General features: G+C 46.4%; 1 protein-coding gene across 1 annotated transcript in view; it reads right to left on the reverse strand.

The window, feature by feature from the left end:
- Positions 1-15,788, reverse strand: part of cspg4b (chondroitin sulfate proteoglycan 4b) — a 61,033-nt gene that overhangs the window by 8,598 nt on the left and 36,647 nt on the right. Inside the window, exons 10-12 of the mRNA XM_036979226.1 lie at positions 12,510-12,708; positions 11,753-11,884; positions 3,794-3,966 (exon numbers count right to left, since the gene is read on the reverse strand). Of these exons, the coding sequence (XP_036835121.1) occupies positions 3,794-3,966; positions 11,753-11,884; positions 12,510-12,708 (504 nt within the window). The remainder of the gene's footprint in view (positions 1-3,793; positions 3,967-11,752; positions 11,885-12,509; positions 12,709-15,788) is intronic.

The raw sequence follows: 15,788 nt of genomic DNA on the forward strand, positions 1-15,788 counted from the left end.
AGAATTCAAGGCACACTTAACCAGCATGACTACCACAGCATTCTGCAGCGATAGACTATCCCATCTGGTTTGTGCTTAGTGGGACTATGATTTGTTTTTCAACACACCTCTAGAGCTGTGTAAGTGCTATTTGACCAAGAAGGAGAGTGATAGAGTGATAGAGTGTTGCATCAAATGACCTGGCCTCCATAATCATCCGACCTCAACCCAATTGAGATGGTTTGGGATGAGTTGGACCACAGAGTGAAAGAAAAGCAGCCAACAAGTTCTCAGCATATGTGGGAAGTCCTTCAAGACTGTTGAAAAGCATTCCAGGTGAAGCTGGTTGAGAGAAGGCCAAAAGTGTCCAAAGCTGTCATCAAGGCTAAGGGAGGCTACTTCGAAGAATCTAAAAGCAAAATTGTATTTTGATTTGTTTAACACTTTATTGACTACTACATGATTCCATATGTGTTAATTCATAGTTTTGATGTCTTCACTATTATTCTACAATGTAGAAAATAGTAAAAATAAAGAAAAACCATTGAATGAGTAGGTGTGTCCAAACTTTTGACTGGTACTGTTTGTATCAAGTGTCCCAGAGTAGGAGCGCTTGTAACGGCGTTCTTCGTTTGTAGAGAGAGAGGGCCGAAATGCAGCGTGGTGATTACTCATGTTCTTTAATCAATAATAGACGATACATGAAATAACTAAATGAATATGAAAACAACAAACGGAACGTGAAACCTAATACAGCCTATCTGGTGAACACTACACAAAGACAGGAACAATCACCCACAAACACACAGTGAAACCCAGGCTACCTAAATATGGTTCCCAATCAGAGACAATGACGAACACCTGCCTCTGATTGAGAACCATATCAGGCCGAACATAGAACTAGACCAAAACATAGAAAAACAAACATAGACTACCCACCCAACTCACGCCCTGACCATACTAAATAAATACAAAAACAACGGAAATAGAGGTCAGAACGTGACAGTACCCCCCCCCAAAGGTGCGGACTCCGGCCGCAAAACCTTGACCTATAGGGGAGGGTCTGGGTGGGCGTCTGTCCGCGGTGGCGGCTCTGGCGCGGGACGCGGACCCCACTTCGCCATTGTCCTAGTCCGCCTTATTGTCTGCCTCCGTGGCTTACTCACCCTGACCACCCCTCTCAATGACCCCACTGGACAGAGGGGCTGCTTGGGACAGAGGGGCAGCTGCTCGGGACAGAGGGGCAGCTGCTCGGGACAGAGGGGCAGCTGCCCGGGACAGAGGGACGGCAGCTGCTCGGGACAGAGGGACGGCAGCTCGGGACAGAGGGGCGGCAGCAGCTTGGGACAGAGGGGCGACAGCTGCTCTGGACAGAGGGGCAGCTGCTCGGGCGGCCCCTGGCTGACTGACGGCACTGGCGGCCCCTGGCTTACTGGCGGCACTGGCGGCCCCTGGCTTACTGGCGGCCCCTGGCTGACTGGCGGCCCCTGGCTTACTGGCGGCACTGGCGGCCCCTGGCTGACTGGCGGCACTGGCGGCCCCTGGCTGACTGGCGGCACTGGCGGCCCCTGGCTGACTGGCGGCACTGGCGGCCCCTGGCTGACTGGCGGCACTGGCGGCCCCTGGCTGACTGGCGGCACTGGCGGCCCCTGGCTGACGGGCGGCACTGGCGGCCCCTGGCTGACGGGCGGCACTGGCGGCTCCTGGCAGACGGGCGGCACTGGCGGCGCTGGGCAGACGGGCGGCGTTGGCGGCGCTGGGCAGACGGGCGGCGTTGGCGGCGCTGGGCAGACGGGCGGCGTTGGCGGCGCTGGGCAGACGGGCGGCGTTGGCGGCGCTGGGCAGACGGGCGGCGTTGGCGGCGCTGGGCAGACGGGCGGCGTTGGCGGCGCTGGGCAGACGGGCGGCGTTGGCGGCGCTGGGCAGACGGGAAGCTCAGCTGGCGCTGGGCAGACGGGAAGCTCCGGCAACGCTGGAGAAAAGGAAGGCCCTGGTAGCGCCGGAGAGGCGGGAGACTCCGGCAGCGGCGCCGGACAGGCGGGAGGCTCCGGCAGCGGCGCCGGATTGGCGGGAGGCTCCGGCAGCGGCGCCGGACAGGCGGGAGGCTCCGGCAGCGGCGCCGGACAGGCGGGAGGCTCCGGCAGCGGCGCCGGACAGGCGGGAGGCTCCGGCAGCGGCGCCGGACAGGCGGGAGGCTCCGGCAGAGGCGCCGGACAGGCGGGAGGCTCCGGCAGAGGCGCCGGACAGGCGGGAGGCTCCTGCAGAGGCGCCGGACAGGCGGGAGGCTCCGGCAGATGCGCCGGACAGGCGGGAGGCTCCGGCAGCGGCGCCGGACAGGCGGGAGGCTCCGGCAGAGGCGCCGGACAGGCGGGAGGCTCCGGCAGAGGCGCCGGACAGGCGGGAGGCTCCGGCAGCGCTGGAGAGGAGGAAGGCTCTGGTAGCGCCGGAGAGGCTGGAGACTCCGGCAGCGCTGGAGAGGAGGAAGGCTCTGGACGGATGGGCCGGAGAGACAGCCTGGTACGGGGAGCTGCCACCGGAGGGCTGGGGTGTGGAGGTGGTGACGGATAGACCGGGCCGTGCAGGCGCACTGGAGCTCTTGAGCACCGAGCCTGCCCAACCTTACCCGGTTGAATGGTCCCGGTCGCCCTGCCAGTGCGGCGAGGTGGAATAGCCCGCACTGGGCTATGCAGGCGAACCGGGGACACCGTGCGCAAGGCTGGTGCCATGTAAGCCGGCCCAAGGAGACGCACTGGAGACCAGATGCGTAGAGCCGGCTTCATGGCACTTGGCTCGATGCCCACTCTAGCCCGGCCGATACGCGGAGCTGGAATGTACCGCACCGGGCTGTGCACCCGCACTGGGGACACCGTGCGCTCCACAGCATAACACGGTGCCTGCCCGGTCTCTCTAGCCCCCCGGTAACCACAGGGAGTTTGCGCAGGTCTCCTACCTGGCCTAGCCATACTCCCTGTTAGCCCCCCCCCAAGAAATTTTTGGGGCTGACTCCCGGGCTTCCATCCACGACGCCGCGCTGCCTCCTCATACCAGCGCCTCTCCGCTTTCGCCGCCTCCCGTTCTTCCTTGGGGCGGCGATATTCTCCTGGCTGAGCCCAAGGTCCTTTACCGTCTAATTCGTCCTCCCAACTAGTATACTCCATGCCATTGCTGTCCATAACGTCCTCCCTTCGCTGCTGCCTGTTAACACGCTGCTCGGTCCGGGTGTGGTGGGTGATTCTGTAACGGCGTTCTTCGTTTGTAGAGAGAGAGGGCCGAAATGCAGCGTGGTGATTACTCATGTTCTTTAATCAATAATAGACGATACATGAAATAACTAAATGAATATGAAAACAACAAACGGAACGTGAAACCTAATACAGCCTATCTGGTGAACACTACACAAAGACAGGAACAATCACCCACAAACACACAGTGAAACCCAGGCTACCTAAATATGGTTCCCAATCAGAGACAATGACGAACACCTGCCTCTGATTGAGAACCATATCAGGCCGAACATAGAACTAGACCAAAACATAGAAAAACAAACATAGACTACCCACCCAACTCACGCCCTGACCATACTAAATAAATACAAAAACAACGTAAATAGAGGTCAGAACGTGACAGCGCTGATCCAGGATCTGTCTATTTTATCATATTAATTGTGATCTAAAAGGCAAAACGTATCCTTTACTCCAACTCAGTTGTAGAAATATGGGCCCTGGTCTCCCCTGTCCAAATAATCAAATAATCTTATTCAATATGAACACTAATCCGAAATCAGCAGGTTCTGGTTGTTAGGTTCTGCTCTTACCATGGTCTGTGTGAAGGAAGAGACGTCAACAGTGAAATTATCGGCCAGCACTGTCACCAGTCTGCCTAGTTTTGGTCGACGAATCACGTTGAAGGTAATGGTGCGGTTGGATGTGTCGCTCTTGTCATTGGTCAACGCCTGCAGGTCCTCCTTGGTGATTGGTGTAGTAGAGCCTGTTTATGGTGAAACAACATCGGTAAATAAAATGCTCCAACATATGGACCCATTGAGGATGTAACCATGGCGCCGGAGAAGAAGGCTGACATTTTATTTATTCCCTAACGTTTTTTTTTTAATGATGTTTGTAAGTTTTTTACATTTTTTTTTTACTTATTTTGTACATAATGTTGCCGCTATCGTCTGTTATGACCGAAAATAACTGCTGGACACTTACTCACCACGGACAAGCAGAATCCTTTTTTCCCTTAAACGAGTCTGACGAGCCCGACGAGAATTATATACTGCTTTCTCAGGCCCAGATCCCCTGTGATTTGTTTGAAGATGGGGCCAGAGGGCGGGCTGTCATCTGAGAATTCGTAGGCGCTCGAATAAAAAACCATTCTGCTAGCAAACTTGCAATCTTTGGAGAATAAAATCGATGACCTACGCGGAAGATTAAACTTCCAACGGGACATTCAAAACTGTAACATCTTATGCTTCACAGAGACGTGGCTGAACGACGACACTATCAACCTACAGCTGGCTGGTTATACGATGTACCGCCAGGATAGAACAGCGGCGTCTGGTAAGACAAGGGGCTGCGGACTACGTATTTTTGTAAATAACAGCTGTTGCACGATATCTAAGGAAGTCTTGAGCTATTGCTCGCCTAAGGTAGAGTATCTCATGATAAGTTGTAGACCACACTATCTACCAAGAGAATTCAGCCAGAGGCGGAGCTCCTAGTAGCCGGGGACTTTAATGCAGGGAAAATGAAATCTGTTTTACCAAATTTCTATCAGCATGTTAAAAGTGCAACCAGAGGAAAAAAAACTCTGGACCACCTTTACTCCACACACAGAGATGCATACAAAGCTCTCCCTCACCCTCCATTTGGCAAATCTGACCATACAGTGCCTTGCGAAAGTATTCGGCCCCCTTGAACTTTGCGACCTTTTGCCACATTTCAGGCTTCAAACATAAAGATATAAAACTGTAGTTTTTTGTGAAGAATCAACAACAAGTGGGACACAATCATGAAGTGGAACGACATTTATTGGATATTTCAAACTTTTTTAACATATCAAAAGCTGAAAAATTGGGCGTGCAAAATTATTCAGCCCCTTTACTTTCAGTGCACTTTTATTACGGGTGAACCTCGCCATAATCTCAACACTTCAAAATCAAAAAACAAGGATCCAGTTTTTAAAAGGTGTGGTGGTATTGAGTGTCCTCATTTAAGTTATCCTCCGAAGGCTGTCTGACTCCAGGCTGTGCTGAACATATCGCTGTGCACCGCGTGATAAACAGACAGAGGGAAAACTCTTTTGATCTTTAAAAAAAACAAAAACAGTGTGGTACAAGACGCCACAAACACATTTTGGAGCCTTGTGATATAAACAAGTCGTATAACAGTCACCCTACTTACACCCTACACCCTACACCCTACTACACCCTACTACTGAGAGAAGTCTGACGAAACAGAGAGGAGTGAAGAGCAAACAGTCTGCCCCTCCTCCTCCTCCCTCCTTCTCCCCCGGTCCTCTCCAGGGACACTTCTTTCTAAATGGACGAAGAAGAGGAAGAGGAGGAGGTCTACATTTTTCTTCGTCGTTCATGTGCCGACAGTGAAAATGTGCTCGTGTCCCTCAGTCTGACGTTTCCCTCGCTTAAGTATGTTTATAGTGTGTGGGTGGCCTCTTTCGATACAAGCAGTACACTGCAACAAGGAGAAATACATGACCACATCTAGATCAACACTATTGTCTGCTTTAGCTATAAAAAATTTTAAAAAGAACAGAGACGACAGGCTATTTCTGACCATGGTTTTTATACAGGAACTAAATGTAGACCACCTACAAGGATGGGACCTTTGAAAAGCACATCATGTTCTGCTTTAGTGCGTCATGAGGAGTTTCAATCACTGCACCTAGTTATACACACTTTGAAAATCAAAACTCCAATATGAATAAAATACGATCCCAATCAGTAGAACGTGAGTGGAGTCGGTAGCCGAGTGGAGTCGGCGGCGGCAGAGAGTGGAGTCGGTGGCAGAGTGGAGTCGGTGGCGGCAGAGAGTGGAGTCGGTGGCAGAGTGGAGTCGGTAACAGAGTGGAGTCGGTGGCAGAGTGGAGTCGGTAGCAGAGTGGAGTCGGCGGCGGCAGAGAGTGGAGTCGGTGGCAGAGTGGAGTCGGTAGCAGAGTGGAGTCGGTAACAGAGTGGAGTCGGTGGCAGAGTGGAGTCGGCGGCGGCAGAGAGTGGAGTCGGTGGCAGAGTGGAGTCGGTAGCAGAGTGGAGTCGGCGGCGGCAGAGAGTGGAGTCGGTGGCAGAGTGGAGTCGGTAGCAGAGTGGAGTCGGTAACAGAGTGGAGTCGGTAACAGAGTGGAGTCGGTAACAGAGTGGAGTCGGTGGCAGAGTGGAGTCGGTAGCAGAGTGGAGTCGGCGGCGGCAGAGAGTGGAGTCGGTGGCAGAGTGGAGTCGGTAGCAGAGTGGAGTCGGTAGCAGAGTGGAGTCGGTGGCAGAGTGGAGTCGGTAGCAGAGTGGAGTCGGCGGCGGCAGAGAGTGGAGTCGGTGGCAGAGTGGAGTCGGTAGCAGAGTGGAGTCGGTAACAGAGTGGAGTCGGTAACAGAGTGGAATCGGTAGCAGAGTGGAGTCGGCGGCGGCAGAGAGTGGAGTCGGTAGCAGAGTGGAGGTGGCGGCAGAGTGGAGTCGGTAACAGAGTGGAGTCGGTGGCAGAGTGGAGGTGGCGGCAGAGTGGAGTCGGCGGCGGCAGAGAGTGGAGTCGGTAGCAGAGTGGAGTCGGTGGCAGAGTGGAGTCGGTGGCAGAGTGGAGTCGGTAGCAGAGTGGAGTCAGTAGCAGAGTGGAGTCGGTAGCAGAGTGGAGTCGGTAGCAGAGTGGAGTCGGCAGCAGAGTGGAGTCGGCAGCAGAGTGGAGTCGGCAGCAGAGTAGCCAACGTGTGTGTTGATGGAAATCTTTAGAATATATCATAAAGCTAGAAAAACGAGAAGCTTCATAGAGGTTGAGAAACGTTATCAGCTGTGTAAACAGTAGCAGAGGCACAAACAGACACAGACCCTTAAAGCTGCAATTCGCAGATGCTGCATCCATTTCTGGACGTAGTGACATTTACTTGTTATTTTTTACAATGTCTCTTATAAATGCCCCCTGGGCTTAGTTCAAGTGTCCGACCCCACCACAACCCAAAATACTGAGCTTGTTTTACTCCAATGTTTGTAAACATTGGAAATGTAAGCAAACACTCTATAGCCTCAAATAGACGTTAAAAGTCCCCTGTTTTGGGGGATTTCTGGACCGGTTCTGGAGCAGGATTTCTGGACCGGTTCTGGAGCAGGATTTCTGGACCGGTTCCAGACTGATTTTGGTGTAAAAAAAAAAAAAAAAAAGGCGGTCTGTAAATGTCATAGTGTCTAGTGTCTTATTGTGCGAGAAAGACCCATGTCGTTGCTCTCCCAGCAGGGCTGACTTGAAGTTTCAGACCCTACATTTGCATAGGGAGTGACGTGTCGCATTTTTCCGGCCTATCCAGACAAAGGAACAATTTCCTGCGTCTGTCAAACTCACAGCTGTGCTTAGAAAACGGGAGAATCTAGCAGATGCAACAATACTTGTTTTTCGAGCTCTCCAACATAAAAAAAAAAAAACACAAAATAATTTAATAGAATTTAAATAAAAAAAAACACTTTCTCTTGGTCACAGATGGACAAAAATCACAAAAAAATGAAAGCTTCTGGCCGGCGCCAGAACAAATCAGTTGGACGGGCATTTGATTTCAATAGCAGGAAGTTGTTCTTAATGTTTTGTACACTGATCACACAGAGGTCTGTGACATGGTCTATAAAACCTCTGACTGTCCTGTATGAGGCAAACCTTCATGAGTCAACCGTGACTCTCCTCTCTCGCTCACACCCAGGTCAGCAAATCTGGGCTAATTAGTCTGCAAATTGTTTTCTTTTGTAATTAAGAAAGTCTTTCAACTGTAGTGTTCAGTGTTCAAATACTGACATTGATGGGTGGGGGGGGGTAGATTTATTTTGTCAATATTACTGTCAAATTAAGGAACTAAAACATTGACATTCAATATAAAAAGGGGAAATAAAAAGAAGGAAGATTAATAACAACAGGACAAAGAATACTAGTTCCTGTTGATTTTTTTTTTAAACACAGAGACAGAAACCTAAATATATTGACTGTCTTTAATCAAACTCAAGAATACGCTTTCAAACTGTAAACCAGTGCCTGAAACCTGGTTCAGGTTATCAGTCAACCTACCAGGGTATTTTTACAAACAGCACAGGAATTAAATCATTAACATCTTCACTAAAAAAAATAAAAAACTGAAATCTGCACTAAAGCACAATACAAATCCATCATAATATAGTAGACAGAGACACAGAGAGAAAGAGACAGAGAGACAGAGAGAGAGAGAGAGAGACAGAGACAGACAGAGAGACAGAGAGAGACAGAGAGACAGAGACACAGAGAGGGAGAGACAGAGAGAGAGCGAGAGAGAGAGAGAGAGAGACAGAGAGACAGAGAGACAGAGAGAAACAGAGACACAGAGAGGCAGAGAGGCAGAGAGACAAAGAGAGACAGAGACACAGAGAGAGGCAGAGAGGCAGAGAGACAAAGAGAGACAGAGAGAGGCAGAGAGGCAGAGAGACAAAGAGAGACAGAGACACAGAGAGAGGCAGAGAGGCAGAGAGACAGAGACAGAGCGAGAGGAAGACAGAGCGAGAGAAAGACAGAGCGAGAGAAAGACAGAGCGAGACAGATGTTGGGTTCAGTTTCTTTTCAGAACAGTTATAGAACGCAATGACGGAACTGTGGATTTATACGTGTCAGGATCGTACACAGGTGCTACCGACCATCTTTTGTATTTAGACATACATGAGACTCTTAAGTGAAACTACGGATAAAAATCGCTATATTGGTCAATGGTAGATTTCCCGTTTGAAACCTGACCAGTCACAGACCAGCATTTGACCAGAATGAGGAAGTTCAACATATACACATTCTAAAAATATATACAGTGCCTTGCGAAAGTATTCGGCCCCCTTGAACTTTGCGACCTTTTGCCACATTTCAGGCTTCAAACATAAAGATATAAAACTGTATTTTTTTGTGAAGAATCAACAACAAGTGGGACACAATCATGAAGTGGAATGACATTTATTGGATATTTAAAACTTTTTTAACAAATCAAAAACTGAAAAATTGGGCGTGCATGCATATGAATAAATATATATCTGATTCATCTATTTAGTCATTGCACCAGTTGCGTTTGTTGCCGTTTAAGACGAAGGAGGATGATTTTTGTATTATTTATTATATCATTACTTATTTTCTATTACAGCATATTATACGACTGTCATTCACATTGCCTTCACCCAGCTCAACGTAACATCGATATATTTAGGCTATTACATGATACTCTAATTTTCCCTTGTACCCGTCACGAGGTTGCCTACAACCTACAGCCCATGAATGAACGTTTACAACGTAGGGTCGAGATAATTGTGAGTAATCCAGGTGAAAGACTGTGACAATAGCGCGTTGTACACTGTTGCCTGCATCTAGCTGCTCTGGGAGTGTAATCATTAGTCCAACAGTTGCAAACAGGAGTTTCTTTTGGACAAAGGTGTTCAGCTCAGCTGCATTCAATGCTAGCTAAGTAAGTGGGGGAAAAATATGTACTACGAAACATAGCTTGCTCTCTCTCTCTCTCTTTCTCTCTTGCCCTTCATTTTGGAAGAAATTAATTTGTTGAAAACTACTGTCTTTCTCTCTCTCTGAGTCAACTATTCACCACATGTTATGCACTGTAGCTGTAGCTTATGCTTTCAGTACTAGATTCATTCTCTGATCCTTTCATTGGCATGTCAGTTTATGCTGCAAAGAGCTCTGATAGGAACTCCCTTCCATCTCATATTTCTCAAATAAACAGTAAACCTGGTTTCAAAAAACCGATAAAGCAACACCTCACAGCACCTCTCCCCTATTGGACCAAGATAGTTTGTATGTACTGTATGTGCCTTTAAAAAATGTATGTAGTTCTGTCCTTGAGCTGTTCTTGTCTATTGATGTTCTGTCTATTGATGTTCTGTATAATGTAATTCTGTATTATGTCATTCTGTATTATATCATTCTGTATTATGGTTCATGTTTTGTGTGGAACCCCAGGAAGAGTAAACAACAGCTTTTGCAACAGCTAACGGGGATCCTAATAAAATACCAAATAGGCTGGAGGACGTTCTCTGGAAGCTGTCATAATTACTGTGTAAGTCTATGGAAGAGGGTGAGAACCATGAGCCTCCTAGGTTTTGTATTGAAGTCAGTGTACCCAGAGGAGGATGGAAGCTAGCTGTCCTCCGGCTACAGAGTGATGTTGAGGCTACTGTAGACCTTCATTGCAAAACAGTGCGTTTTAAACAATTATTTGGTGAAATGAATAAATTTAGTATAGTTTATCTAAATATTTTTTTAATGTTTCACTTTTTATGAAATTCACTGAGGAAGATCCTCCCTTTTCCTCCTCCGAGGAGCCTCCACTGCCTTTCACATCTCTACCAGTGCATATGGGGGTAGAGGCTAGGAGTCCATTTGTGATTGGCAGTGGTGGAAAAAGTACCCAATTGTCTTGAATAAAAGTAAAGATACCCTTAATAGAAAATGACTCAAGTAAAAGTGGAAGTCACCCAGTAAAATACTACTCGAGTAAAAGTATACAATTATTTGGTTTCAAACATAGTTAAGCATCAAAAGTAAAACGTAATTGCTAAAATATATTTAGGTATCAAAAGTACAAGTATGAATCATTTCAAATTCCTTAAATTGAGAAAAATAGACGGCACAATTGTCTTGTTTTTCTTTTTTTAAATGTATGGATAGGCACAATCCAACACTCAGACATCATTTTCAAATGAATTATTTGTGTTTGTCCGTCAGATCAGAGGCAGCAGGGATGACCAGGGATGTCATCTTGATAAGTGTTGTAAATTGGACCATTTCCTGTCCTGCTAAGCATTAAAATTGTAACAAATACTTTTGGGTGTCAGGGAAAAATGTATGGAGTAAAAAATACATAATTTTCTTTAGGAATGTTGTGAAGTAAAAGTTATCAAAAAAATAAATAGTGAAGTACAGAAAAACAGTACTACTTAAGTACTTTACACCACTGGCGATTGAGGAAATATAGTAGGCCTATCTATCTATCTATCTATCTATCTCATTCTATCTATCTATCTCATTCTATCTATCTATATCTATCTCATTCTATCTATCTATCCATCCATCTATCCATCTATCCATCTATCTATCTGTCTGTCTGTCTGTCTGTCTGTCTGTCTGTCTGTCTGTCTGTCTGTCTGTCTGTCTGTCTGTCTGTCTGTCTGTCTGTCTGTCTGTCTGTCTGTCTGTCTGTCTGTCTGTCTGTCTGTCTGTCTGTCTGTCTGTCTGTCTGTCTGTCTGTCTGTCTGTCTGTCTGTCTGTCTATCTATCTATCTATCTATCTATCTATCTATCTATCTATCTATCTACGTCACTCATTGCTTCAAGCCACACCCACCACAACGGGAGCAAACCTTAAAAGTCTGTTCAAGAACGTTTTTTTTTGGGGGGGGGGGGGAATGTGTCGTTCAATACAAACCGTTCCGCAACGTAGTAAATGTAAACGTAGTAAACGCACCTCCCGTTGCTAAGGGGAGAGAAGCTACAGAACCTGGTTAAAGGGCAAAGGGTTACCAGGGAGGAGCTATCGAGTTAAGGGAGGAGTTAGTTACCTGGGAACACTTTGAGAGGTCTGTTAATCTCCAGGCTGAGGACCAGGGCGCTGGCTGTGATGCTGAAGATCTGTCGGGGGGCAAAGTTCACTCCGTCGTTCACTTGGAAGTTGAACCCTCCAGACATGGCACCTGTTAGTGGGAACGACACAAATGAAACAAACAGCTCTGATTCCCTTCGGCCCCAAGACAATAAGCTTCAAGGGCCAGTAGTTATCAAGCGTCTCAGAGTAGGAGTAATGGTCCAGGATCAGTCTTGCGTTTTACATCATAATGACTAAGGCTATATAGACAAGGGGGGGGGGGGGGGGGGGCATGATCCTAGACACCTAGGGAAAAGAAAAAAAAAATCTATCTTGATTATAAAAGGGTTCTTCGCCTGTCCCCATAGGAGAACCCTTTCCACAGAGGGTTCTACAGGTACTACTATACTACACCCCTCTGGTATCTACTACTACAGTACACCCCTCTGGTATCTACTACTATACTACACCCCTCTGGTATCTACTACTATACTACACCCCTCTGGTATCTACTACTATACTACACCCCTCTGGTATCTACTACTATACTACACCCCTCTGGTATCTACTACTACACCCCTCTGGTATCTACTACTACAGTACACCTCTCTGGTATCTACTACTACAGTACACCCCTCTGGTATCTACTACTACAGTACACCCCTCTGGTATCTACTACTCCATCCAACTCCACTAGAAGACTAAGTTTGTACAGGTTTAGGATCAGGTCTTACCACTGTGGACGAACAGCAGCTGTCCCAGATAGATGTGTTGCAGGGTGTAGTTCAGGATCGGCCTGGTGAGGGCGCTCTTCAGCGCCAGGTGGCCATTAGAGGGCGGAGTCACTATCACCCGCAGCTCCTCAGGGGGTGTGTCCTCATCCTGGGCATCCAGGTCCTCAGAGCGGATCTCTGTGACCGACCCCACCCACACCTGGGGAGACAACCAATCAAATCACTCACAATCTTGAGACAACCAATCAAATCCTTATATCTGTCACTGACACATCCACGCCTTAGGAGACAACCAAATCAAACACATTTAAAGGCCTTATATGTTTTCAACATATTTTTAATTGGTCAATTCCAAAATCCATCTTACTCCCACGTTGTTTAAAAGCCCTCTTCACAACACAACACGTCACAAAGGGCTTGACTGTAACCCAGCCAAGACCCAACTGTTATAGGAAGCAAGTTACTAAGTGAAGCCTGCTTAGTGCACCTAAGTGGTATTTGAAAAACAGCACTAAACAGTAGTAATTAACACTGGAGTGGCCTCTGACTTGTAGTTTGTCTTTTCATGTCAGGACTAAAAACGCTTTTAAAAAAGACAACTCGGGAACTCTGACATTTCTGACTCGGAAACTTGTAGGAAAAATAAATAAGCTCTGCGTTTCCCACTTGGAAAATATCAGAATCAACCGATCCCACATTAAAAATATATATATAAAATACTTCAGGTTACACTGTAGTATCCCTCGATCTCGTTTAGTGCTTAGTATATAATGTTGTAGTATACAAGAAAACTTTAGTAACATACTAAGAATGTTATTCGACAACAGGTTGGTCAAAACAAGCATTTTTCAGCCCAAAACGTTGTAAAAAAAAAAAAAAAAAGCCTACGACTCAAAAATGGGCATCTTGGTTTCGGTTCCATCTGATAAATCCATACTCATCCAGTGTCCCATCAGCCCAGCCAGCCAGCCAGCCAGCCAGCCAGCCAGCCAGCCAGCCAGCCAGCCAGCCAGCCAGCCAGCCAATTCATAAACTTGATCTCCACTGTAAAAAAAAAAGAAGCATCAAGACATTATCTCCCCTTGCTTTTAGCCTGACATTTGGTCTGGCTAGAAGCTCGGCTCGGCCTCGAACCTATGACCGCAGCGCTGTTGTTTAGCACGCCCTCGTGTACAATTGCTTTATTTTAAAAACATATACATCTCTCTTATCCTCTATCTTGTTAAGTGTGTTCAGGTGTGTTAGCCGCGTCCACTAATTGGCCACACCTGATCTTAATGAGTTCTTGTTTACTTTGAAATGGGTTCTGTTTGAGTAGCCTAAATTGAACATCGTTGTAAACAATTATAAAGATAAGTCCTCTATCTATCTCTATGGTGTGAATAGACTCAAATGAACAGCTTTGTCTGTAAAACATGTTATTTCAGCTCCATCCTGGTAATGCAGTGAACTGATCCCAGGGACAGAGAAGACTACAGGTTTGAATCTCACTGACGCTGTGCCACAATAGAATAGAACATGAATGCGTTTGCAACGATTCATGTCTAAGGGAAATTCATGTCCGTGTGTCCTGCCTGTCGTTGGTGTTAAAAACAGTTAACCTACAATTAGTTACTTATTTTTTTTCCTCAAGCAAATTAGAATTATGTGTCCACTTGTGTCCAATGTTCTCAAAACAGAGTCATGTACTTAGTTGTTGTGTAACTCATTTAAAGTATTACCGCTATTTAATTCTAAACAGTGAGTCAAGTGGTTGCAGAGAGCCATCTTGTGGACAACCAAATCAATCACATATTTAAAGGCCTTTTGTGTTTTCAACATCTTTTTAATTGGTTAATTCCAATATCCATCTTACTCCCCACGTTGTTTAAAAGCCCTCTTCACAACACAACACGTCACAAAGGGCTTGACTGTAACCCAGCCAAGACCCAACTGTTATTGGAAGCAAGTTACTAAGTGAAGTGGTATTTGAAAAACAGGCTATCTATCCCCAATACTTACAAGACATTGGTCTGTTGTGAGCCCAGTCTCCGTGTCGAACAGATTAACGGTTTCAACATCAATATTAAACACTACGTTTAAAAATATAGACATATCAACACTAATGTCCCGAGCTACAACATTCCTAGAACCAGGTTCCTAGGTTATATACAGTAGAGAGGTTATATACAGTAGAGAGGCTATATACAGTAGAGAGGCTATATACAGTAGAGAGGCTATATACAGCAGAGAGGCTATATACAGTAGAGAGGCTATATACAGTAGAGAGGCTATATACAGTAGAGAGGCTATATATAGTAGAGAGGCTATATACAGTAGAGAGGCTATATACAGTAGAGAGGCTATATACAGCAGAGAGGCTATATACAGTAGAGAGGCTATATACAGTAGAGAGGCTATATACAGTAGAGAGGCTATATACAGCAGAGAGGCTATATACAGTAGAGAGGCTATATACAGTAGAGAGGCTATATACAGTAGAGAGGCTATATACAGTAGAGGCTATATACAGTAGAGGCTATATACAGTAGAGAGGCTATATACAGTAGAGAGGCTATATACAGCAGAGAGGCTATATACAGTAGAGAGGCTATATACAGTAGAGAGGCTATATACAGTAGAGAGGCTATATACAGCAGAGAGGCTATATACAGTAGAGAGGTTATATACAGTAGAGAGGCTATGTACAGTAGAGAGACTATATACAGTAGAGAGGCTATATACAGTAGAGAGGCTATATACAGTAGAGAGGCTATATATAGTAGAGAGGTTATATACAGTAGAGAGGTTATATACAGTAGAGAGGCTATATACAGCAGAGAGGCTATATACAGTAGAGAGGCTATATACAGCAGAGAGGCTATATACAGTAGAGAGGCTATATACAGTAGAGAGGCTATATACAGTAGAGAGGCTATATATAGTAGAGAGGTTATATACAGTAGAGAGGCTATGTACAGTAGAGAGGCTATATACAGTAGAGAGGCTATATACAGTAGAGAGGCTATATATAGTAGAGAGGTTATATACAGTAGAGAGGCTATGTACAGTAGAGAGGCTATATACAGTAGAGAGGCTATATACAGTATAGAGGCTATATATAGTAGAGAGGTTATATACAGTAGAGAGGCTATGTACAGTAGAGAGGCTATATACAGTAGAGAGGCTATATACAGTAGAGAGGCTATATACAGTAGAGAGGCTATATACAGCAGAGAGGCTATATACAGTAGAGAGGCTATATACAGTAGAGAGGCTATATACAGTAGAGAGGCTATA

This window comes from Oncorhynchus mykiss, chromosome 6, assembly GCF_013265735.2.
Source record: "Oncorhynchus mykiss isolate Arlee chromosome 6, USDA_OmykA_1.1, whole genome shotgun sequence".
Taxonomy (NCBI): Eukaryota; Metazoa; Chordata; class Actinopteri; order Salmoniformes; family Salmonidae; genus Oncorhynchus; species Oncorhynchus mykiss.